The 27,864-nt window shown below is 37.1% G+C and overlaps 1 protein-coding gene across 1 annotated transcript in view; it reads left to right on the top strand.

Annotated features, from left to right (window-relative positions):
- The window catches only part of LOC104403710 (membrane-associated guanylate kinase, WW and PDZ domain-containing protein 2-like), a 245,447-nt gene that overhangs the window by 48,898 nt on the left and 168,685 nt on the right, over positions 1 to 27,864 (top strand). Inside the window, exon 3 of the mRNA XM_010011947.1 lies at positions 17,918 to 18,037. Within this exon, the coding sequence (XP_010010249.1) occupies positions 17,918 to 18,037 (120 nt within the window). The remainder of the gene's footprint in view (positions 1 to 17,917; positions 18,038 to 27,864) is intronic.

Below are 27,864 nucleotides of genomic sequence, written 5' to 3' on the forward strand. Positions count from 1 at the left end.
CAACATAATAATGGGCAGCTTATTCAAAACCTTTTTTAACAGAAATTAATAATTCTCAGAAATTATCTTTTACAAACTTTTAAGTATCTATCTTGTTAAAAAAGCTTCAGAATCCAGAAGTTATGGAGAATGAGAAGTTAATTTCAAACCTGTTAATTAAAGAAAAGTAAAAAAGTGTGTTGCCAGTGGGAAAATGTATGTCTCCATCACATCTGTACCATCATGGCTTTACAACATGCAATTTAAAGAAAATGAAGAAATTACATATCCCCTCTAGGGCTTTTTCATGCTAATGTGTTGTGGAGCCATATGAGGTAAATGTGAATCCAGTCATTAAGTTCCTTTGACAGCATAAAAGAATTTGATACCAAAAAACAAAAAAAGAAATAATAGCATTCCAATAAACTTGATTATGTTAGTTCTCTATTCCCTGATCAACAGAACCAAATCACTCTGTCAGAGCATAAGGGAGATGGCTTTACAAGTTGAGATTTTAGGCTCATCTGTGTCCTGTTCTTAAATATGAGTATCATGTAGAATCATAGAATCAACTAGGTTGGAAAAGACCTTTAACATGATCCTGCCTCAGAAAACATGTATCTGTGCAAGTGTGTGCAACCTGTTCTGTTGGTAATGTGTCTTTTGTTAATACCAATTAACAAGGATAAGTTCCTGCAGGGTTCCTGTGGGGCTTTAGAAGAATGGAGTGCTGAAGATTTCAGGTTTCTTTTTTCAGTAAACATTTCTATGGTTACTTTTATGTAACATATTTCACTTTTTATTGCTGCACTATATCTGTCAGCAGAAGGCTGACAGACCTTGTTTTTTGTAAAGTAAGAATCATTCTTTAAAATATAATAGATTTAATTTCCTATTTTTCATTCCCTGTGTTTGGTTAACTGTGGCCATATTATAATATATTCCTCAGCTCCATTTTTACATCAGATGACATTTTCTTAATTGTCTTCCTCTTTGCTAGCCAGCTGGGGACGAGAAAACATATGTGTAAATGAGCATTCAGGATGAACATGGTGTAGTTAGTGAAAAGTCTGTTACATGTTTTGGAAGTTATGTTAGACACTCTCAGGTATCTAACTGAAAGGGAATAGGAATGGTCCCTTGTAAATGCAAGTTTTGATCCTAGATTCAAAGGCATAAAACAAACCTGAAGCAAAGCCTGATGTTGCCGTTGCATTTCAACTTCCCTTGAAGAAAGGTAACACCCCGCTGGGCATTTGTAATTGACTGGCAGCAGTCACTTGTATTGATAAACTTCATTATCAGAGGATCATCAAATAACTAGTCTGGAAAGGACCTCTGGATATCATTTGGTCCAACACTTCACTCACAGCAGGAACGACCTTAAAGTTATATCCATCTCAGATGGTAGATCATGTTGCTCAAGACTTTGTTAAGCTGACTTTGAGCATCTACAGGGATAAGCAGTCTCTCTGGTCAACCTGTTCCAGTGTTTGATTACTCTTAATGTAATTCCCCCCCCCCCCTTAATATTTTTATTCATAGTGTTTGAATCATAGAATCATAGAATATTGTTTCTTTCTGTATATTTGTCATGAATAGAGAAGAGTTTAGACTGAGGAAACCAGTTCCCCTGTCATTCTTGGATGTCTCTGGAAGAAACTCTATTGGCAGATGCAGTTTCAGTTGGAAGCAGTAGACACATTTTTAGGTGTAGAAAAGGACTGACCAGAGAGTGACAGCTGGCAGTTTGCTTGCATAAAATGTCTGAGGTTCGTCACCAATTCTTGTGCAGCACTAAGGTTTTAATCTCTGAGACTTGAAATTCCTAAACTGTAAATATGCAAGATAAGTGCCATACATCTTTCACAGACTGTAATTTATCCCTAGAAGGATGGAGGTAAGCTCTTCATATGATTGGAAGCCTTCTGTTTCAGCGTCATCCATTTACTTGCCTTTGCTAAGAGGTAGCTTGAGGAAGAACAGAGGTACACTACCCCAAAATAAGTGTGCCGATACTTCGGTAACTAAATACATCACTAAATACATGATGAAATCATAGAGTAAAAAGTTCTACAGCCAGAGGGGATCATTATGTTCACCTTGTTTGACCTCCTGTGTTACATAAAGGATAGATTTCTTCAACTGTTTTTAACAGTTAAGGAGAATTCCTTTAAAAAAAAAAAACCAAACACAACCAAGCTTAAAAATACCAATACATGATAACAATTCAAATAGTTAATTAGTCTCTATATGAAAAATATACACTTTTTTCCAGTCTCAGTGCATGAGCACTCATCTTCTAGCTACTAGATAGATCACAGTACTAGACATTTTATGAGGCACATAATTATGCATTAAACTGAATGTTTGCTTTAAAAATATTTTATAATGGGAGACATCAGTCACTTCTCCATAAGGTATGTCATGGTTTGAGCCCAGCCAGTAACTCAGAACCACAAATGTCTACATTTTAGATAGAGGGCACATTTATGCGTCTCATACTGTTCAGGGATTTTTTAAAAAGAAAAGCAGCCCTCTCCCTCCAAAGAAGTGTCTACACAAGAATACATGAAGGTTTAAGAGGTGATATTGAGGTGCTCTGTGATAGTAGTGAACTAATTCACTTGCAGTGAATTCCTTGACTTTACTGGATGATAAGATAGATAAAGTAGCAGTAAGATAGGGAGCGTTATTTATTGTATAATTTTAGACTGAAATTAATATTAAAGTATGAGGAAATTGTAGTGTGTGATTTATGAGCTTGATTTCAATTACTTGAATATTTTTTTAAGCCATGGGTCAACTTCTTGGCTTGTATAAATCAATAAACTTAATTTATGCTAGTTGCAGATATGATCACATACTTTAATTTCTTCATAACTGTATTCTTCCCTTCAGATATATCAAAAGAAAAACTCCACAGCCACAGTGCAGAATGTCAGGAACTGTAGAACTGATTCCCATGGGAGATTTGCATCAGCTGAGCCCATTTAACTTGGTCATTTTTCACTTGTAGCTGATCAAAACTCCAGCGGGCTATATTGTGCCTTTGCCTTCTTACATGGCGGCAGTTTGAGACTCCTTTGAAAAGATAAGAGATGGGTGTCTATTTATCTAAAAACTTGGATAAATTATTGAGAAAAGTGATTGTGGTGCAGAATTTAGATTGTTAATACATCATTTTAGATAGGAAAATAACATACTCCCTCTAGTGATGAGCAGGTCATTTCCAGAATATTCGTAAGATTATAAGATGACATATTCAAAATGTTGACTGGGAAAACTTGGAAGCAATATTTTACATTCTGGTAGGGCATAGTATGCAATATGCCTTATTACGTACATATTTTGAATAATATCTTAACAAGAAGTTGAAACGTTTCATTAGAGGTAGTTGAATGCAAGATTTCTGACATATATTGCCATCACTTGTTCCATTTTCTGTGAAGGTTCTGTGTATCACAGAACGTATCAGTGGTGAATTAATTTTCTGTACTCAGAAAAAGCCAAGTTCACAAAAAGAACTGTGATTTAAGTAATAAATAGCCAATTTGCACTCATAATTCTTAACATTCTGAAATATTCCTTACGTGCCATTAAAATTCAATGTTCCTTGTACAGAATGATGTACAAGCAAGCCATATTGCAAAAATTATATTCAATGGATATGTAAGAGGTGGGTTTATGCTGCAGTTATAACATTACTGCATTTATAATTATCTTTATTAGATATAATTCAGCTAACCAGTATAATTTAGATGCACACATGCATCTACTACTTTAATAAAAATATGCTTGCTGCCCTTGACAGCATCATGCCTTAAGCAAACCTAATGTACTGAAAGCTCCACTTCTTCATACTTTCTTCTTGTGAAGTTCAGCCAACACAAAGCTTTGTTGTTCCTGCCATTGTTTTATTCTTTCAGGAAACCATTTACTGTACCTAAACCAAAAAAGGCCATGTTTCTAGTAATTTCTCTTCCTCAGGGTCAACTGATTCAGCAACTAATTCTTAACTAGATTTTCAAAACCTTACATTGGAATTCAAATTAAATTCTTTGAAGTACATTCTTTTAAACAAGCAAACAAAATCAAGCAAACTTCTTAAAAAAAAGAGATGTGTTTAATAAATAGATTAATGTAGTGTAAAACTATGTTTATTAGATCTTAAAGTCACAGCTTGGTGTGAGATCTAGTTACTGAGTCACTGTTGCCAAAGACGCTCTACCAGTGGTGCACCTGTGTTGTCCATGGGTTGATAGCTTTGTTTGTAGGATTTTTTGAGTTCTTTTGGCTGTCTCTGGTAAACTAGTACTATGAAGTGGGAGTTAAAGTTGAAATTCAATCTGATAACCTGGCAGAGAAGGTACATGATTTGAATGTATTCCATGTGAGTTGGTTCAACAGCTGCATAAAAGAAGTCCTACTGTGTGGCAAACCCAAGGCTTTATTGGTAATTGAGAAGTCACTTCCCAAGGTGTATATAACTCCTACCTTCTGCTGAGCATGGTGGCCCAACAGTTGCTTGTACTGTTGCTGTGTTGCTGTTCCAGTAAAGACTGCAGCAATGTCTCATCCTTCCAGAACTCCTTGTTGTTCTCCCTTGGAGAAATAATTATAACAGCAGTATTAGCTGAGGTTTGGCATGTCCACATAGAGCAGTATATGCTGACTAGTATTGACTGAGCACAGCAGTATCATGTTTAAACAGTTAGTGACAAATGTCATGTGCTGCAAAAACACAAGGAAGAAGATTGAGCCAAAATAAACTGCCTGTCTTCCTGTGCTCCACCACAACACTAGTGATAGCAAGTCAGCCCCGCAGTGTAAGCGTAGGGACACCACCTTTCCCTAGAAAGGATCACAATGCTGAAAAGTTGTCCCAAGGGTAATAACTCCCTTCTTCACATTCTTCAAGATAAAACCTTTTCATTTTTAGTTTTGTTCTGCTGAATTTTCATCTTCTTTTCTTTTTTTTTTGTGAGTTCAAATGTTTTTACTACATTTGTGCTATATGTCCAAATATTATTAATCTTCGGGCTTAAAAGTGATGTGAGACATATTTAATTTCTCTGACTTCTCTGAAGTAAATGTTGCTTTTCACTGATATTTTTAAAAATTAAGCCAAAAATAAACCTTGTGAAGTATTTCTAAGTAATGGACTGTTTTGGGGTTTTGAGGGAGATATATCTTTGATATATACTGCCTTACTTTCACTAATAACACTGAAAGGAGATTTCTGATTCAGCTTCACTGAAGAAAGGAAATGTTCAGTGTTACGTAAATGACACAAATACATGATTATTCTTCATGACGTAGAGAGCTCATGATTTGATAGATACAGCACTCTGCATTGATGCTTATGTTGTAGTTCTCATTTATTAATGCCGGGGCCCAGTCATGCTCTCATTTCAGTGAACTGCACTTTTGCTATTGACCTCAGGAGTAGAAAGGAGAGGCCTATTATTATTTTTCTTGTTGATTTTAAGGAAGTCATTTTCAAATTATGAGTTACCAGATTATCAAAGTATTGTCTGTAATGCCTCCAGTGTTATCTAGAGGGAAAAACACAGTTTGGTGGGTAAAAATGAAGCAACAAAAGAGAGGAAGTAGTCAACAGCTTCTGAAATACCTCTCACTTTTGTAAAACTATATTTTTAGTGCAGTTTGAAATGGAGGTGATCTCATTAATTTAGTCTTCAGACCTTGTTTAAATTGAGTTTTTGTCTTTCTGCTGAAAGACTGGGATCATATACATGGTCAGACACAGCTGATGGTCTCTTGGTTTTCAACACTTCTAAGATGCTCATTGCTAATACAGCAGCCACCCCATGACATTGACCATGCATCAGCGTAGAGCTCTTGAGGTAAGCAGTGAGTTTACATTACATTACATACAAACACCAAGAAAAAGTGCTGTGTTTTACCCAAGGCCAAACATGCAGTGTGCATCCCTTCTTGTGAGTAAACTTGAAAAGAAATATCTGCTGAGGACATTTTGGTTTATTACATCAATTCTTATCCCAGTTAGTTAGAATTTACTTTCAGATTTTAGAAGCTAATTTATATTCTCGTGGCTTATTGTTGAGCTATTACCACTTGAGTGTATTGATAACAAGGTGTACTTGTTGATTGGCCACTGGCTGGAGATCTGCCAGGTTTGTCAGTAATACAGTTTTTAGATGAGAATAAGGAGGCTTTCTCACTTTTTGTAACTCTGGAGATCATTTGAAACAATTACAATTGAGTGAAGTTGTCATTCCTAAGCCAGCGGACTGTTCGCTACAATGATGTATTTGAATCCAACTCATCCACGCTTAAATTACACAGAAGTATGAACTGTGTAACTTACCAGTCCCCTCTTGGTAGCTAGGGACGTATTTCAGATAACTGCTTTCTAGAAAAGTGGTGTTTGGATAATTTAAGATTGGCTGGATTTATCTAGTGAAAGCTCCTTAGCTGGGGCTCAATACAGAGCTGCTTTAGCTTGGGTTCACCTCACCTAACTTGAAGCACATTCTGGAGGCTAATAAGCAGGAGGCTACTGAACCTAAATGTCTTCTGAAGTTAGTGGAGAAGCTAGAAGTGTCAGTCTGACTAAAATCACCCTCTGCTGAATACATAGGAAGCCTTGGTGGTTTGGCTGTACAGCACAGGCCTGCGCTGAGTTGTATCAGCATCCTTGTGACCTCCTCCCCCCATCAGGCATGTATGTCATGTACACTGCTTTCAGTAAATTGGCAAGTTATAAATTCATCTCAGATTTTTGTGCTATTGAATGTGGTAGCACTTCCACATTTTGGGATGAAGGGACCATTGCATTAATGGTGCCAGAAAAAAAACCACATTGCATTAGGATTTGAATCAGAGAGATGATTAGTGTGAAAAGGCAATAGGGATACTCTCCATAACTATACAGAGCTAATGAATTGAACTTTCAAGAAGCAGAGATGCTAAGATGCTTAAAAAAGAAGAAGGACATCATTATAAAAAAAAGAATATTCAAATTCTCTGATAGCTGGTGAGCTAGAATCATTGACCCAGCTTCTTCAGGGAATTCATTTTTCTGATACTAATTATTAGAGCTTCAAATTCTTAAATAGTAATTAATTACATCCATAAAAATAAAAGTAGTATAATTAGATAGGTTTCAATTTGATATAGGTACTTTTAATTTGCTCTGTTATCAGTGGCAACAGATGCCAGTTCTTGCTATCCATTTGGAGCTAGAATAAGTGGAATTAGTTCATCTCTAGTGACTACTGAATTAAATGTTGCAAGGTTGATTATTACAACACATCATATCAGAAAAGGAAGTCTTACCGTCTATGAAAAGCAGCACTTTTAATTAGCCAACCAGAGTAACACTTACCAACAACTTTTCTTTCAGCACTGCTGAATACAAGAAGAATATCAAGGTCACACCTGGGACCAGAATCTTTCAGGTTGTTCTAAGCCCTTCTTTATTCAGACATAACCTTCCACATAACATTTATGTTCCTCTGGAATCAGGAAATTGTCTGCTAGTTGGACTGTGTAGCCCTTATGAAATGACATTCACTAGTGCTGTAGTTACACCTTGAAATTAATTCCTGTAGGAGATAAGAATAGCAGGTTGTTTCCCCACATTCAGAATTGCATGACATTTATTTCCTCACCTTCGCTGTATTTGACTCCTTTGAAGTTAAATCTAAGCTTATTTTTTTTCTATACTCAAAAGAAGAATGAACAAGGCTTTTTAAATTTCTTTTAAAAACTTGAAGAGAGTCATGATATCTAAATCTGCAGCATCCACTTTTTAACTTTGTGAGTATGCTACAAGATAATGACTCCTGTATACCTCATTTATTCAACTTGTTACTGGGGGATGGGTGGGGTTGGGCTGTGTTATTAATGTGAGTTAGGCTGAAAATAGTTTTTTTCCTAAAAACAGAGGGGAAGAAATCTGTTTCAAATAGTTCTTTTTTTTATTCAGAGTCATTTTTAGGGGAAATAATTTATTACAAAAACTAAGAGAGTTTCAAAATAGTACATTTCTTTTCCGAATAGCATAGTAGAAGTGTTCCATGATGCATTCATTTATTTGAAAGAAGAATACGTTTTTTTCTCCCACAGCTTTAAACTGGACTTTTTAGAACAGAGAAAATCAAACACTCTGTTCCCTTAGTATTGAAGTTCATAGTTTGGTCAAAACTTTATTCCTTGTGAGAAACAGTGGATGAAGAACAGCAACAAAAAAGATTTTAGCAAGGAATCCACATCATTATCATGTATATCCTACTTTTGCTGTTTCTAATAGAAAGTAAGGGAAGAGGGAACAAGATGATACCTCTTACTCTAGAAACAGACAAAAAAACATGTGCTTGCTAGGCCAATGTGCCAGAGAGGTAGAGCATTCAATAGTCACATGAGAAAAGTGCTTCCACATGGATGGAGTAGCGCTGTCGTGGGAAGCAGTCCCACGGCATGACTTTGCCTTCTGCTCAAAGCCTTCCAGCAGCATGTGGTGGCATCCCGCTGTAAAAAAATCCTGTCTGGCACTGATGGGATTCCTACTGAGGGAATACAGCTCAGCATTTGCTCTGCTGTCTGGATAGCAGTTGGGCACCAGGGATTTCAGCTGTAGATCTGCTGGACGTGTTGCATGCAGAACTGCACAGGTGCTCACTCATTTTTTTGAACTCTGTTCATTAAAATTGAGTGCAACAGTATCTGATGTTACATAGGAGCTTTTTTTGTCACCAGACCAAGGTCTAGTCCAGCTGTCTGGTGAATGGTGCAGAGATTTCATTGTATATATCAACTTTTGAGCTGAAAGCCAAGGATTAAAACCATCAAAACAAACTATGGACTGGAGGATAAAGAAAAACAAATAACTTGTAACTCTTTTCTACCACTCAGACAGCATTCAAAAGTAAACTGATTTAGAAGAAGAGATGTGATCTGGACTGGCTCTTGCTCCCATGCCTTGTCAGATAGATATTGTTCAGAGGTACATGTAGGCTATGAAGCCTACAGAGAGAGAATGGGCTTGTGTTTGAAGATTGCCCCATTTTAAGTACAAATTACTTTTTTTCATTCATATGTATTAACTAGATTCCCTATTTTAAGCATAAACTCCCCTTGTTTTTCTGTATTTCATCTGCCGTAATCAGTAAATAACCCTTAAAATCCTGTTACTGGTTCATGCTGTTGATTCATTAGTTAACTATTCTGTATTATTGACATAAACTTTCAAAACAGCTGAAATGAATCTTGTTGGGAATACATCTGTGGATGGTTTATGTGATAACCTATTCCACAGTCCCTCTTTCAATGCTTCTCAAAGTAAGACTGTATATTTAGAAAACCCATATATAAATATTTTCAGAGTTTTGGTAGCAATAGCTAACAACTTTACAAATCCTTTTAAAATATGCTATTAAATAATTATACATAATTCTCTCATCAAAATGCCCTAATACATGTCTTGATTCTTCAGATAGTTGTGCATATATATTCACTTTCATGTAAAAACCTGTCATTTATGGGAGTGTAAACAACTTTGTGCAATGGGAATCCAGGTCTAAGCTTCCAAAAAGGATGAAGATTTGTCACCATGTTTTAGTTTGTATCTTTACCTGAAAGAGTGGAAATCCATGAGAGAGCAACACTGAATGTCTAAAGCATGTATAGAAAATAATCTTGAACTTTTTAAAGTATTCATTAGCTCTGTAAGTATAATTAACCAAACTAAAACCCCCAACTTGTTACCACCACAACCTACCATCCATTCATCATGAGATGTCTTCTAGACCTTCATGGCTGGTACTGATTTTTGCCTTAAAAAAACCCACAAAAATCAAATCCAAACATTTGAGGTAATAAAGTGGAATCCAGAATGATTCGTAACTGGTTCTCCTTCTTTTAATCTTTTCACTTTCTGGGCACTGAAAAAGAGATTCCTTCAGGCACTTGGCTAACTCTGTATTGTCTACACTTCCAACTGACAGAATACCCATAATTTCCCAATTTTGTATTTTCCAGAAATTATGCAGACAATATTTTAAGTGTGTATATCTCCAATAGCAACAGCTTTTCTGATTTTTTTTACCAGTTATCTTCTGCAATATTCCATGTCTAAGTCGACACAAAGTGTTCACTCTTCTCTGTTACTACCTTTCATCTCTGAAGTCTATTGTTAACATCTTAAAGATACTCTTGGCAAATATAATGAAAAGAAGAGATGCTTTATTTGCTCAAATGCTGCCAATGAAACTCATATTAAGCTGGGCTTAATGCTGGGTCGGAGTTGTTCTTTAAAGAAAGTGCTCTTCAGACTTAATAAGGAATTCACCAACAGCAGGAAAGTGACCCAATTCATGCTGTGATTACCAGGCAATGAGAGGGAACACCCAGTATATCAGTGCCTGTCACAGGCTGACAGCATGAAAGCACAATGATCGAATCCTCGCATGGTGCAATGGGCAGCTCTGGATATGTCACAGTTTATTTTAAAGAAAAGTCTTCAAGTATCTGTCTCAGCCTACAGCTCGTGTGCTGCATTTCGTGTCTGAGTGTCTTGCTGGTTCCAGTGGTCCTCTCATAATTAACCAAATAACTAAACAAATACATAACCTTCTTACTAGCAGTCCTCAGCTAGAACTGCTCCCATCTCTCGATTTTACTTTGCTCCGATATGACTTAATTTTTAAAATGCATAATTTATCTATAGGCTGTTTTTATGCACATCATACAGTGCCTGCCTCATTGCATGAAGCCAAAAGAACCAGGAGAAAATCCAGGCTGTGTTTAATCAGAAGCTACTCAAATACTGAGTGGATTTGAAAGGATATATGCATCTGGAGTGTAATAATTCTGCTGGCCACTGGTCAGGTTTACTGCATGTGTATGTCTCAAGTTTAGAAAAAGTGAAAATCTAAAGAACCACAGACAGAATGTATATTCTTTCCATTACGGACATGCTTGTCTGTTACTGTGTGCATTGTAGATCTCAAATGCAGGAAGTCACTGCCTCTGTTTTACACTGTAAAATATATTGTCCTAAGAACTATGTGGTATTATAGAATATGGGCACTACAACCTAGTACACAGTCGCTTAAGACTGCTTTTCAAAATATTATATATACTTCCTCAGGAAAAAACAGAATGTCATTAATCCCAAAGTAAAAACTTAAAATACAGGCCAGGGTTTTGGTTTTTTGTTTTTGTTATTCTTCTTTTCTCCCTAAGGGTCTCTTTTGATATGACCCGAATTCTCCACCCAATTTCAGTGGACACTGGATCGAGCTGTGTAGTTAGTCCAGTATTTCTGCTAATATCAATAAATACTGATGATGCACAGGGGTTGGAAAACTTCCTTTTAATTCACATGAATTGAACACCGAGAAATTAATTAGTTCTGTCAGGAAGTGCACCTAAGTGATTTTCCTTTCTTCTACAAATTGGTCAGAAAATCCTGGAAATGGTAAAAACACACTGTTTCTTTCAAATAGGGTCTGATTTTTCTCTCTGTGTACAGAGAATGCTGCTGTCTCACGGCTCAGCAACTGCTAAGTGCCTGGCTTTGCCCCACTGTAGAGCAATTAGCACCTTTGCTAGTGGTGCTTGATTTGATTAACTATGAGATCTTCTTCAGGATCACATTTGCCAACAACCTGCTTATCAATGTAGTTAGAAACTAAGCCCCTGAAAAATATGTTCAGGAATCTGGAGGTCATTCTTTTCCTTCTGCAATTATTTTTTATCAGGATGCATCAGATAAATTGCTGGTATTATACACTTAGAAAGAGGAAAAAACTTTTCCCCTTCATGACCCTTGGCAAGAAGGGGCTTATACCATTGTGGTTTATGTTGTTGTTATGAGAATTATCATAAACACTTGAAGCTTCCTGCTTTGTAGTACATCTAAAATCACTTTACTTGAAAATTATGTTTATTATTCTCTTCAGCTGGGAATTCAGTAGATCAAGACGAATGTGGTGTTTCTCAGTTTAATGCAGTCAGTAATTTGACAAGATAGGTATAATTTCCCATACATTTCAGTTCCTTGGAATAATAGTGTCCCAGAGTAATTTGGCAAACAAACAAAAGAGCTAATTAAACATTGCTGAATTTTTCTAAGGCAGAGTGTGTACAAGGTCGTACCAAGGGCTCAGCTGAAGTTTATTAAAGATTAGCAGTCTGTTTCTGCAGGAGGGATCCCTCCAGCTACTGTAATGTATGACAGCCTGGCATACAGCTTTCCACAACAAGCTGTTGTATGGAGCAGAATTGCAGAACAAATTTTCAGTAGAACATCTAATAAAAGGGCTTTATGTATTAAAGTTTTTGTTCTTCTTATGTTTTGTTATATTCAGAACAAATAAGAACAGTAAGACCCTACATGCTTCCATACATTTGGAAAATTAACTAGGAGTAGATCATTATACAAAAAGGGCTAGGTTAGTACTGTGCCTTTCATTTACACTGTAAATCCTTGTGGGAAAGACACACCTTTGCTTTTGTATTTACCTCCTGCAGTAGGAACCAATCTGTGAATCCAAATTCAAATCAGCTAAATAGCTGTGAAAGAGTTTGGATAGGGGGAGGTGTGCCATGTTTGCTCTTAACTTGCAAATAAAAGATGCAATAAATATTTATAATATGCCTATAAGCTCGGAGAATTGAAACCTGTGCACAGAGTTTGTGAGCAGATGCTGAACCATGCAGGGGCTAAGGCCTTTACTACTCCTCTCCTGCCCATCATATAGACTATATGAGAACACTACTCATGTGATGTTATCCTTGTAATGCTGCTGTACAAAGACTGTCAAATACAGGTTACTGACTATGCAAAGGTGAAGTGTTCTTGAAAATTTGTGGTACTGAACACAGAACACCTTTCCTGTCATAGTTCTGGGATTTTTATCTAACATTCATTTTCCTGTGTTGACACATAAATAAATTGCGTCTTTTCCTATCATGCATAACTAGAGGTGCATAACTAGAGGGAAAAAGTTTCAGTAAAGAAATATTTCAATAAAAGAAATACTGAGAAAGCACCTTTCCTGCTTTTGAAAGCAGCAGAGCTGGACAGAGACTGTGAATATTCAATGGTTCTAAGTAGAAACGTTTTCAAAGTCAAACTGAACACCTTGTTCCCAAATAAGCACTAATATGTTATAATTATGTACTTGGATGCTGAGATTAAAGAAGGGTCTTTAAATTCCTAGTTGTTCTCCTATCTGTTTATACCCTCAGGTGCCTTATACTCAGTTAAAAGAAAAATGCTCTTTCAAAGGCTGTTTATGTAAACAGTCCTAATTCCTCTCCAGAACCATAGCACCATCGTGTAACACAACGGTGATCATGGAAAGCTTGAAGTATGGTGAATCACCATGTTTCCCCTATAGAACAAAAGAAGAAACAAGCTGCAAGGCAGAAGATCATTTAAAAAAAGGTCTGCCACATAGCTTGAATATCTCTAAACTGTACAATGCAAGCAGTGCTCATGAAATCCAAGGTCACTATATGGCCAGATTTTGTAGATCAAGTTCCTGAAATTCCTAAGGTACCTACACATTGTGTGACAGCACTTGCTCGTATGGAGTGGCCATGGTTACTTGCAAGCTACTCCTTTTGTGTCTTCTGTTCAACAGCAACAATAGATTGCATTTGTCATAAATATTTATAGTGCAAATATCCCTTGCTGGTTTTGATCCTGCAAGATCTAAAAGTATCATGTTCTTTCATTATGGGATTCAAAGATTATTTTTTCATACGTTACCATGGTAACAAAATGATAACTGGGTTCCTATTTTCACTTTACATTAACAAAAGGCTAAATATTATAAGCAGTAGCAAGTGCTCCTATTAAGCCTCGATGCTGTGTAACAAGAGGTGTGTTTCTGAAAAAATATGAGGCTTGGAATTTGTCATTTGTTTTAAGTCTTGAATCACCATAGCTGTACTATATGAATATAGTTAAAGACAAAATCTATTAAGAACAGTAATTTTACATTTGTTTAAAAGCAAGGAAAAAGAAAAATTGCCTATGGTCTGTAAGATTCATATCTATAGACCTCAATGTTCAGACCTTGATGAGTGTTAAAGATGCTTCAGGAACTGCCTTCAAGTCTGTAAGCCTGCACAACACTATGGTGCTTACAGAAAGGTATAAAGGACAGCAGAAGTATTAATAGCAGCAACTCAGTTCCTCCAGGGTGAAGGAGTAAAAGAGGCAATAACTATTGATTTTTCCATTAGCTGGGGAATTGCTTTAACTATTTGCAAGATCTCAGGTCCTCCAGGCTGAGGAAATGAGAACAGATGCAGGAGGGAAATGGGACTCAGTAAGATCTTATCAAGAGCAATAAAGTTCTGGTGGGGATGGAAACTGCTATACCTGGGGTAAGAGTCACGCTGAACACATGCAACTAGTGATCATGGTTTGCTCTTTTCTCTGTTTTTTGAAGGAAGCAAGTAGTTAACATCTTATAGGAGTATAACCCTCAGTATATAATACAAGCTCTTGGAGCAGAGTCCCTAAGGATTATAAGAAAAGAGGGTGGAATCTTTGATTTTACTGTCTGAGTGATAGTAGTATCTCCTGGCATTGTAAGACAGACATAGCAGGTATAGGTAGAACTGACAAGAAATTTTCTAGGAAATCTGCTTTTCCTTAAAAATATTAATTTGTGTAATTTATACATTTTAATTCAGCTTTCAGGAGAAAGGATTTCTCATCTCCATGCTGGAATACCTAGTGAAAGATAGGTGCAAGAGAAATGGAGAAAAGAAGGCATACTGTAGAATTACCAGTAGCTGTTTAGTAACCTAAGGAAAACAGAGATTCAGGGAGACTGACTTAAGAAGCTGCTGTGTACAGTAGCACTCTGGTGATTCTACAGTGGCGTGCTGAGTGTTTTCGGCTTTGCCACAAAAATCCACTAGTTTTATCTTGAAGCTAAATAGGAACTATTTAAAAACATGGATTGTTATAGAACAAGATAATGATTACATCTGCAGCTTTAAATACAGAGCATCTCATGGCTACTGTACACATGGGGATAGGTGATGAGCAATTCAGCTGGAGAAGAGACAGGCTAGAGTTAAACTGTGTATTAAGGATACAGAATTAGTCTATAATTGGACAATGCATTTCATTTTAAATGGGAGGAAGCAGATTAGACTGAATATTAAATTCATAGTGCAGGGCATATGCAAGCATTATCATATACGCACCATATCCAAAAGAACTTGGCTAAGTCACGTAAGGGCAGAAAGACCAGATCTTTAGCTTCCAATTTAAGAGATGGATTCAGAATCTGAAATTTAGTCAATTACACTTTTCTAGGCAAGTTGACTGAAGACTGTGACCGAAGTAGAGAAACACAGGGATGACTGAGTCTGTTGTTGGACTTCCTGTGAGACTTCGCAGTCATCCCTGATGCATACAACTGCTGAATATCCGTGTGCTTAAAACAAATTGCAGTGCATTAAAACTTAATCTGACTTAATCATTGAAAATACAGATTGAGAGGGAGCTCAGCAGGTCATCTGGTCCAACTTTCCACTCAAAACAGGACTTACCTCCACATTTTGTATCACTTGGGGTTTTTTTTGTTCTTTGGTTGGGTATTTTTTCTGATTGATAAACAACTGGGAATCTAGTTTGACTACATAAAAAAATATTTAAGAAATACTAAGAAAGAGGTACTCATCTAATACATCAGCTTCTTCCCTGTTCCTTGTCTAGGAATAACATAGCTTTTGATTTTCCAAAATGTTTTTGAGGAAGTTCCTGCCAATGAGTTTTGGAGTGAAAAATTCCTCAGGAGAGAGCATGTGGATCAAACATCTGATGTATGTGCTGTTAGCAGAGCTCTCAGGAGCTCAAGGGCTTGCCAGAATCCCTGTGCTTCTGCACAGTTCTCACAAAGGGATGGAGATCTCTGAGGATGCTGCTGCATCCCCATGGGTCAAATATTCCACAGGGAGTAAATTCAACTTATTTATGAGCAAGCCGAGTGTCTGAGTCCTTTAACAATACCATCCCTGAAACACAATAGTAATAATCCTAACAAACACGTTCCTGCAAATATGAGATTCGCAGAAATAAACTGACAAATAGGATGAATTTTAGTTTTAAATGTTGATGTGAAAAGGGAATTAGAATCAGGCAAATTAGAGAAAGCATCTTATAGATTTGTCAGAACATATTCCTGTGGTTAGTGACTGAAATAGCTTCTCAGGTTCATTCAGTCTGAAAGGTGTCTATAACAAGCAGTCCAGAAAGCCTAACTAAGGCACCATTATGTCTTTATGTTTCCACTGACAGCAAGGAATCTGGGCAAGTCTGAAAGCCATCCAGTGCTTTGGCAAAGCTGAGCACTGGCCAGTAGGAATCGCTGAGAGCATGAGAGTCCTGTCATTGTCACTGGGAGAACCTTGCACTTCTAATGCGCTTTTTGTTTCACAGAAGTCACTATTAGATGGAGCTATGGAGTGGGATTCTGTATGAGGCTGACAACTGCATTTTGGGCGATGCAAAGTATAATTTTGTGCTTTTGAGAAAATGTGAGGAGTATTTTGTCCTTTCACATCTACTGGCTTCACATGAATATTTGAGGCATCCCATGGAGACCTATGTATGGCCACCTGAACTGAGCTCTTAGCAAGCAGGCAGCTGAATAGCTCTCTTGCTTCCACCATCGATGAGATCTCTCTTGACTGTAATAGTGTAGATACATGGCACAAAAGTAGACAATTATGCTTCACCTCCTTAATCTCACGACAAGTCGTACACAGAATTATTCAAGAGGCTTAAATGCACATGCCTGAAAAATAGATGTCAAAAAGTAGATGAAATGAATTTTATGTCAGCTGACCTGAAGAGATGTCTGAATCACTACTACATAATATGAGAGTCACAATACAGTGTTTAAGGTGGTGGATTAATAACAGAGCAAGAGACAGCATCTTTTGCACAATATAATAATGCTAAACTTTTGTCCTGGAAGGGGAAGATCTTGTTTCTAACTACTTCCCAGTGTCAACAGTCTTGAAAACAAACCCTGCAAGTGTGATGAGGTCACTACAATATTGTTAAAGAATTGATTTATTCATATTTTCAAACATTCATGAGACCAAGCAGGACATAAAAGTCTTCCATTTCCAAATGGAGTTTTGAGACTTATTTAGTGGTTCCAGTCAAAGTAGGGATAGCCTCACCACAATAAACTGGACCATTAAGAAATTAGGTCAAATTCAGGTGCTTTCCTGCAACAGCTCAACTTTTGCTAGCTAAGCCACGTCACTTCTCAGCATGTATGAAATATTGTCTATTGGCATTTATGGAGTTTGTCATCCAGAGATGACAATAGAGGCAGTAACTAAATAGAAGCACTTTTGCAGTTTGACAGTGTGGTAAGCAGGTGATTTGAATTGCTCAGTCCCTTAAGCCTCACCATTTATCAAGTCCACTTATGGCACTGAAACGATCAATGTGAATACAACTGTTATAGGTTTACTTACAGATTTATTATTTTGTGTACTAAATAAATGTTTAAAAGATCATGGAGCAGATTAATTGTGGGCAAGATTTGTTTGAGGCCGTGAAAAATACACATCAAAGATTTGTGTTGCCTCTGAATGCCTGGTGTTGCTGAGGGTCTTTCTAGTAACATAAAAAGAATAGCAGTATTGTACCCTTTCATTAATGAGAATAAATAATATGGATCCAAAAAAACATCTGGAATGATCTTAAACATGCATCTTATATACCTCTGTCAGGTTCAACAAAAGTAGCTGTATGGTTTTGAAAGACATCCTCACAAGGACAATGTGCTATATATAATGTGTTTTATAAATGGTTTACTTTGCAAAACTTTCGAAAACACTGTTCTACATTTAGGTCATGTGCCTGACAGTGTGTCTTTTGTCTTATTAATAGGCACCACAAGGCCACATAAGGAGGGGGAAGTCCCTGGTGTGGACTATATTTTCATCACGGTTGAAGATTTTATGGAATTGGAGAAAAGTGGTGCTCTCTTAGAAAGTGGAACATATGAAGGTAAATACACTTTTAGTGCTAAATCTGTCTCATGTTTCCATTATGCTTTTTTCAATTATGATGGAGTTGCACTTGGACATCCCATTACAAATGTGTCACTGCTACTGTTATCAGAATTTTTTGAAGAACCATATGGCAAATATGAAAATATTTTCATATGTAAAAGCTAAATGCAGATGGGTTCATTGTAGTTTGTTACACTGGTTAAGAGAAGCAGGATAATACATTACACTTCCAGGAAATAAACAATAGTTCTTTTTGCCAAATGCTTGAGATTTCCACAGATTTTCAGCAAACAGTTGCTTTTCTAACATAGGACAAACAAACTCTACAACAGAAATCAGTTGTAAGGCTGACACTTTTCCTTTGCGTGTGTGATCCTGCAAACACCAGTCTATAGCAGAGGTTGGAACCTCACTGTTTAAGTAAAACAGGAAGGATTTGCTATGTCATGTCTTATGGGCTTTGTAAAGTCACAGAAAAGAACTCATTAATTTTTTAATATGACAGAGGGATAGAAAATGTCCTAATGACTGTATTAGAAAATGTCTGTATAGGGGGCAAAGAGCCAGCAGCTTATTGCAGAACAGTGCTTCCCAGGAGAATGGATGATTCATCTGATTTTAAGCCTTTTCCAAACCACAGCTATCCTGGAAGTGAAACTACTGCACATGGAAGGGCAGTTACATAGCAGGGCAGTTTAATAAAACCAGAATAGTGCTATACTATTTTAAACCAGATGCTTCTTAGAAATACAGTAGTATTTAAGTTAACTAGGATGGGTCTTTTTACTGTAAACTTCAAAATGATAGGGAACCCCCTTTATATGAAAAGCATGACCCATACATATGAGAATACCTGGGTGAGTAGAACCATTTACAGGAAGCAGCCCCATATTTTTACCTTCTAGCGAAAGAAGCAATGAAGACCTTTTTATTCTGACTTTGTCCTGTCAAGGAAAGCATCTGAAGATAAATAAGAGGCTATTCACCCCAAAGAAAATCATTAGCTGTGTTACAAATAGCAGGAAAGAAGGTAATCCTTTCTCACCTAATCAGCATGCAGTTCCCATTGGAAAGGAAATAAATTTTCATTACGAGTTATATCAATACAGAACTTGTAACAAAGATTTCCATTAAAGAAGGTCAAATAAAGGAAAATATATGACCTTTTGCTTTTTTACTTTTTTCCCTACTGTCTGACACCTAACAGTAGAAGTTACCTAAATATTGATACAAGTACAATACCACAATTTTACCTTTATCAGAGATTCATTAAATAACAAGCCTTTCTTGAAGTATCTTTTCATTACCTTAGGTGTTTGAAACTAACCTTAAAGGAGCTTAAGTGTAGCACAAGTCTGTCATTGCTTGACCATGTATTAGTTTGTAGCAAGGTTGTAGAGATCGAGCTGCTAGGTTAAATTAATTCATAGTGCTCTTCTGTCCCTCGAGGGATACTGAGAGGTGTCTTTTAATACCAGCCACCAGAGCTGAGTGGACAGCAAGGTGAAATATTGGCTGGGAAGTCTGCATAACTCCTTAACCCAGCTGAGGACCTAGCTGAGGGGAGGTCCAAAGTTGTGACTATGCAATGTCTATCACATCATTCGCTGATCACAGATGACAAGTTCACTGAAGCAAAGAAATCAGAAACTAAAAGCAAAACAAAATTAACTCAAAAGACCGATTTCTGCATAAATCCTGTCTTTGATTTGCACATATGCCAAACACCAGATGTGCATTCTGACAAACAAGAGATAATATATTATCTGTCTATGTATTGTGGCAAATAATAGGTAACACATTAGAAAATTTATTTTGTTTAGAGACGCTGTTTCTCGTCTTCCCATACAAAAACTTTTGGACATGACCTTCCAAGTTACAGCCCCCATTGCCTGGTTAATTCCTCATGACTGTAATACCTTCCTCAGGGAAGGATTTTGCTGATCATCCCATCACAAGTTTTCCTCATCACATTAAGTCTGCAGTGATTAAGTTTACAGGTGACAACTACACCAATTTTCAATTCCCCCCCCAAGAGAAGATGATTTTTGAATCTTCCCATAGATCAAGCAACTTACGAATGCTCTGGGAGATGAGTTTTCTCTCATCTACACTGGTTATCAGGCCTTTGAAAAAAATCAGCCTTTTTTTTAATGATTCTTAATGTTAATAGATTGGTTTGCAGATTTCGTTATTATTTTTTTTTCCCTTGAAAAGAATCATTAGTTGGTTAAGTTTCTATAGTTTAGCTGAGTTCAGTCGAAGCTGAGTGTCTAAACACAACCACTTATGTGTGTTTGTCTCTATGTACCACTTATGTACCAGTTTGTCTCTACCAGAAATTTTTTTTAAAGAAGGGATTTCTCATTTAGTTGAGATAAAATACAGGTTCTGTGTGCATGTCTTGGTTTTCACCACTTCTTGACTAGAACAACTGATTCAGTCAATTTACCTTCTACTGAATTCCAAAGAGAGTCAGAAACATCCAGGTAAATAGAGAAGGAGGCCAAATGGAGACTTACCTGGCATTGAACCTTTGTATTGTTCACTATAGCAATCAGTATTGTTGGGAGAGGGGTATTTTTTCATAATAGTAAGAAAACTAGTGAAAACAATCAGAAATATCTTTGTTCTTGTGCAAGCAAATAATAGTAGGTATTCCAACCTGGACAGGATATAATCTAAAAGTGGAACTATTATGTATTCTTAGAAAAGGATCATTCTATGGTTCTTTTTTTTTTTTTCTCTCTCTCTTTTTTTGAAGCTCACGTTATATTTTGAGTTTTAAAATAGGTTTTCAAGCTATAAAAGCTTCAGAATTAAAAATAGGATGCTCTCTGACCTCCTTACTACTTAGGCTTGAATAGGTCTTTCTTTGTCTACCACTTTTCTGACAACTGTGAATGACTGTAGTACTCTAAAAGCTGTAGAAAAGCAACAGTATGTTCATGATAAAAACTCTGCAAGTCTCTTTTTTTTTACCAGTTTTGCAAATATGAAAATATTTTGTGCCAATAAGGCCGAATCCATTACTATGGTGGCCTTTTCTGTTGATGCCTTTTTGAGCAACTGCTGGAAAGACCAAGCTATCTTTAGACATAGGAATTATTATTAAACAGTTGCAGTACATTTTGCAGCTTACCCATGGTAAAGTTCTATGGCAATCTAGGTGACACCATTCAGTGCAGAGTGAGAGAAAGATGAATACAAGGCTCATTTTCACTCACTCAGATAAACAGTCCAAGTCAAATTAAGTTCAGTGAGATTGTCACTGAATTCTGAATTTGTAGTAAAATTTCAGTGAATTCCAATGCATTGCTGTTGGGGCAGGGGGTGTTTGCTTGAAGCACACCAAACTCATTTATTTGGAGATCTTTGTGCAGGCAAATCCTAAAGGTTTCACTTTGTTTCTTCTTAGCAGAATTCCAATTCCCTGTACTGATTAAAGGAATTCTGATTTGGCCCAGAATGATAACTTCATTGGAGATAAAATTTATTTCCAACACAGATATTGGGGTAGCATAAAATAAGCATAGTTCTATATCAGAGTAGGAATTGTTCCTGTGTAGAATGAAAGCCACATGCCTTTGTTATGCAGGCTCATGTAGCACAGGAGGATGTGCCCCAGCAAAATAATCCTCATTCCTTTTCCAGTGTCATGGATGGTCTTTGAATTGGCACAGTACGTACAAATCTATGAAATGCAGAATAACAAAGCTGTATTGAACAGACAGTGTGTCTCTGTGTGTGCTGTCTTTTATGACTTCTCCAATAGGAGGGTTGGCTTAGTATATTGTCATCTCACTCATATGTGAAAACTGGTATGGAGACTTCATGGATCACTGACTTCAAAGGGTGTTCCTTATTAGAATAATAATAATAATAATAATAATTAGATCCTAATAAGGATCTCTTTATTAGATCAGCAAAATTTCTTAGTGCAGTGTATCAGTCTACTGAAAATGTACCTGAAATGTAGATTGGTTAAGAATGCCAATGCACATAAACAGAATTGTAACAGCTTCAGTGTTTTTTTCCAAACCCCAGTTATGTTAAGGCACATGATTCAAGGTTATGCTAAGACACCGTTATAAGATATTAATAATGTAAGAGTGTAAGAGTAATGCATGCTATGGGCAGAACATATGTTCTACCCATAAAAGTAACATATGCAGTAGCAGTGCCAGAAATAACAAGAGTTGTTCAGTGTATAAATACTGTAAGAAAAAGAAACGTGTTTGTTGATAATGCATGAAGGCATAAATGCATTTCAAATACACAAAAGCAAGAGGGATTTAGCAGTGTGGGACTCGATAAGAAATGCAGACATAAAAAACCTTGTTCATAACTATTAAAGATGTGGTAAAATTATGAAAATAAGTTAATTCAACCAGTGCTTGTATGAATCATGTTCTCAGTTGAACTCTCTTTTTTCCTATCAATTTTTGTTCAGCCCAGAAGAGGTCCATAAGAGCTGTTTTATGAGACAAAAATTTGCTATTACTATAAGAATGGTCCTTAATTTATCCCATTAAAACCAATAATATTAGTTATTGTGCCATTAATTTTGCCAAAAATACACTTTTAACCGTTTGTTTGATTGTTGGAATTACCTCAAATTAGTTCACTGGTTAAAATTCAAAGCTCACTGAAGCTATTTAACCGCTTCTGTGACCATGGACTTCCCTTGGCCCCACTGAGTTCTGTGGTGAAGTTCCAGATTGTTTAAATGGAGATGGAATTTCACCCATATATTTTTTACTGATATAGTATTATTTGGCTGAATGTTAGCTGGAATATCCTTAGTATTGCAGAACTCTGTAATTTATTAACTCTCAGGGGAAAAAAAAAAGGATTGAATACATCCTGTCAGTAAAACATTAGTGTTATTACTTGTTTATTACAGTTAGTTTGGAACATTTTTAAGTGGTCGCCTTACATGTTTTCAGTTGAGTTACCATTATGATGAGCTCCCATGGGACAGCAAATGTGGCTTAAAGCTGAAGTCTTGCTTGTGGCTCTTCCCACACACTGGCACGTAAGCAGCACTGGGAGGTGCTCTGATTCCATTTTCCTGGAAGTCCTCATACCTAAGATGACAATAAGTTTTACATAGGCTTTCATTCCATCTCTCAAGCCAAATTTAGCATAAAATCTTCTAAATGATCTAAACCCTTCTGCTCAGCTAATGCGTTTTCAATTAACATTTCATTTTACTATCCGTAAATTTAAAATAAGAGTTAAGGACTACTCCATATAGGCAATGGAGCCTTCAATTACAGCATTGTGGTGACAGTGGTTTTATAAAGAGGTGGTGTTTGATTCCAGTGGTTTTGATTCCATTCTTCCCTATGAAAAAATTGTAAGGAATTCAAAATTCCACCCACTTACTGTATGCAGCGTTCCCTTGTGAGCAGAACATCCTGAGCACTCTACAGCAGAAGGATGCAAAAGAAATGAATCAAAGTAAAGATAATAAAGTACTACCTCCCAAAGACCTAAACACAGTAGTTCATGAAATATTCTGATTTGAAACGGAAAACAAAGGAATCGTGAGTGTAGACCTATATAGATAAAAATAGAAGTACTCCTTAAAAAGCCATGTCTACAAGCAGTAGAAAGTGTTTTTAGGGGCATAGATGAATGGAATAAGATATTTTACAGTACAGATCGCATTCCTGTTGAAAGCGCCTCTTGAACGGGTAAATCCCATATCAATATGATGTCCACTTCTCACCACTTACCATATTCAGAGAATAGGTAAGTGTGGATGTATGATAATTTAGGTCAAAAAATAGGAGAAAGAATCTTAAATACAGTCAGTGACTTCATGATCTGATGGAGTACTTGTACCTGTTCTATATTAGTAAGATTTTATGGGCTTTTTTGTGTTTCCTCTCTTACCCTTGAGGCAGAAGGAGGGAGTTAAATCTTATTGTTAAATATGAAATGCAAAGAATGTAAATGCTCGGAAGCTCAAGAAGATAATGCCAGTGGATATATCAACATGCATAAGGAATCTTGTCTATATTTATTAATGCATTTTAAGGCATAAAACATCACATTTACTTTTTTTAAAAAAGTTTAAGTATTTTGTCATTTCCCCAGGGAAGTAATAAGAAAGGAATAAAAATTGAATAAATATTATTTCCTTTTCGTATGAAAACCAGCTTCTTTTAAAATTATATTATTGCAATATAAAGGGCAACTTTCGTAACTTCTACTGTGCCTTTTTAAACTTTCTGAAAGGTGGGATTAGTGTGGCAGAATGTATCCTTCCTGTCTGTTCTGAATGGGAGGCTGTGTAAATGCTCATTATTTTAATAATTGCCATTCCTGGTGTATGGTTGCTTCTATCTTAAGTAATCAGGCCTCTGTCCTAGTAAGCATCCAGAGACAAGAACACTGGTGACATCAAAACACTGTCTGTTTTGTGAGTGGTGCTGCGTGCTTCCTCCTATCGGGGTTATCTGATGAGGGTAGTAGACCATAGACCTGCTGTGGTTCTCTCACTCCTGCAGCTTGGGCTCTTCTCCCTTTTCTGCAGCAAGGCTTATGGTTAGAGCGTTCTGGCTCCTATGTGGGTCCCACAGCAGGTCACCATCCTGTATAGCAGACTGGTGACTTTTCAACCAAGCTGCTGGCTGGGGAAAGCCTTCAGGTACCTGAGGCTGCAGGCCATATCAATAGGCAAACACTGTTCCTTCAGAAATATTAAATATATGGTCAGGTTTGGCGTGCTGCAAGGACGCAAGCAGTAAGAAAAGATGAGATCCAGATGTTCATCGTAACGTAGCATGAAAAAGTGGCATCCAGGAAATAAAAGTTTATGTGACTATAGTTTTATGTGTGACATGAGAAGTAGGACCATTCTGCCTTTAAACAGACAGTGATGGCTCCTTCATCCTGTGCACTTCCAGAGAAATCAGAGATCACTGGCTTCCACACAGCTTCTAACAGGGTTAATATGAAAGAAAAGCAACAGCCATTGCAATTCTCTGTCTCCAGGAGCATGTTTCTGCTCCATCCCCTGTCCAGTAGATGATTGTACCAAGGATGACCATGGATAGACTTCATTTGTGTGTGGGTTGAGCAGGCTGTGACTCTGTTCCCAAGATAGAGAGAAGGACCAGGTGCCACAGAGCACATATTATATGGGTCTGTGTGCTCCAGAAACGCTTTCCATTCGAACAGGCTCATTGAAGCAACTGTCAATGTACTTTATTTTGTATCAAAACTAGATCAACACCAACAGGATCTCAGCTGCAGAGAAATCAAGAACCTTTGCTGTCATGATTTTTGTGGAGCTGGATTGATTGTGTGTCAGCTCAGCCCAAGACCTGCCCTATTCCTTACAATTCTGTGCAGTCACTACCAGAAAGGTATTAACAAACTGAAATGTCCAGACAAAAGTAATGCGAATTACCAGGAGAGCTGCAGGGAATAAATTTAGAGAACTCATCAGATAGAGCTTTGTTGAGTAATAATTGAGAAGCTCAGAGAATTTAAAATATGTGAACCCAGCGAATGAATAAAGATAATTCAAAGTTGGGCAAATAAGTCACCAGGGCTAATATGATGAATCTGGAGAAGATGAACATTTGGATTTAATATTGGGAACAAATTTTCTCATACTGATGTGATTTAAATGTTCGAATAACCTCCAGAGGTGGAGATCCCAGTTTCATCTCTTAGGAAGTTTAAAAGTAGTTATTAGTAGAAATATTCCTGCACTGGTAGAGAGAATAATTAAAGGCTGTAGTATAGTATTGTCTGTTTGAGAATAGTATTTATTAATGCTGTCTATGTGACACGTTAGGTTTTGACTGTGGGGTCTTTCTTATAAAACAGATCACAACCAGTTAAAGTGCACTTTTCAGATATGTTTCTAAACTGAAGTTCGCTGCAGTGTGTATTGTGCTGTTTTAGTTTAAATGCAGGCTATATTAGAAGAACACCGTCAAGCTCTGTACAGCCTGAGCTATCTGGCTATCACACTGATAAGGCACATTCATCTGTAGTTATTACAAAAGATGTGGAAGAATTTAACATCTCAACTTACAAATTATACTGACATGTCACTGCTCTGGAGAAATGTTTAGCTACATCGCTCAGTTGCAGAGATCTCCACTTTTTCATGAGTTGCTGGCAAGACACAAGGTTTGTTACATCCAGTGCAATTATCATGTTGTGATGTTTTTATGAAGTTCTTCTGAATTTTATATCCACTCGGACACTACACATTTGTATTTGTGATATTCCTCATTACTCTGCTTCAGATGAGAAATGATCACCTTCCTGTAGCAAATAGTAGACTGCTAGATACCATAAGATGAAATCCAGAAGGTGTTTGGGAGGTTCCTAAAACACATGGAGAAACCCCCCATTGCTGTAAGTCCTTCCATTTTGTCAACCTTAGAATTTTCCAAAAATATGAAGCAGTTTTATTTACTAAAGACAAGGTATACTGAAGCTTCCATAATACCTTCCTCATAATATCTTCATATGAATCAAAGGATTATTTTTTCTGAGTATGTTCATTAAATCCTTCATGCCTTTTTCAGAGAGAGTTTTAACAACTGCCTTCTCTAGTCTTTGCTCCCTTAATCACCACAGCTTTTCAAACATGATAAAGAATGATCTCAAAATAACATCAAGCCAGCTTCCCAACACCTTCAGTTGTATCCTATCCAGCCCTATTTGCATAAGTCCATCTGACTTAATTAGTAATTAGTACCTAATTTGATCCTTCTGTACCTTCCGTACCTTCCATAGTACCTGTTTTTGCCTGTCCTTGCTACTAAGCAAAGACCTGAAAGGCCTGGGAGTGAGCAGTAGACTGACAGTAAAGGCTTGGGGGAATGGAGACATTGAGCCCTTCAGCAAGTTAGCCTTTCCCATGTTCTCCATCACTTGGTCACCTACTACACTGAGCAGCAGGCCCACATTCTCCCCAGTCTTCCTTTTGTTGCTGCTATGGGTGTAGATGTTCCTTGTTGCCTGTATTGTAGTTGTCCTTTCTTCTTGCAGTTTCAACTCCAGCTCTTTTTTTGGCTTTACTCAATCTGCCCTGTGTATCCAGGAAACATTTCTCTATTTCTCCTCAGTTGCCTCTCCATGCTTCTGCCTTCCTGACACACCTATACTGAGGAGTTCCCTGGGAGAAGAACTGACCCTTAGAGTCTCTCCTTGTTTGCACAATGTTCTATCAACCCAGGATAACGCTTCCCTATACTCGCAAGGATTGGATTGTAGTTTCTGTGTTCCTGTTCTTTCAGCAGAAAGTGCTTTGCAGCAAGACATAAAAAATTCCTTTTTATGACTTTGGGAGGAGTTGTGATTTTTGAAATCTCACTTTTATTACTCTATTTCAATAGCCAGTTATTCTAGGACTTTGCAGAACTGCATAGGACCCTGGTCATGGCTGCTGTGGTGGACTACAGACAGGTGAACAAAAGTGTGCATCTTGCTGCCTGCTGGCATAAAACAGGGGAATGGGCTGCTTCCTGTCAAGATGACCTTAAAATAATGGACACTGAAAGAAGCAGGTTGTGCCAAGTGTGAAATAATGCAGTGTAAGTGTGGGAAGAGGGTCTGGATTTGTATGGTTAATTGAAAAGAAGGATTCAACTACTGATACAGCTTTTTCTGCAGTACAGTTACATTACTTCCCAAGTGAGCTAATTAAAACAAGATAAAAGACCAACAAAACCCGAGCACTAAAAGAAGTGTTTGTGTTTCAAAGCAAGGCAGTTTCTGATTAAAAACAAACCAAACTAAAGATATTAAAACAAACGCACAAAACCTTTCAAGTGTCGGGAA

This window comes from Nestor notabilis, unplaced genomic scaffold (assembly GCF_000696875.1).
Source record: "Nestor notabilis isolate BGI_N333 unplaced genomic scaffold, ASM69687v1 scaffold2493, whole genome shotgun sequence".
NCBI classification, from domain to species: Eukaryota; Metazoa; Chordata; class Aves; order Psittaciformes; family Psittacidae; genus Nestor; species Nestor notabilis.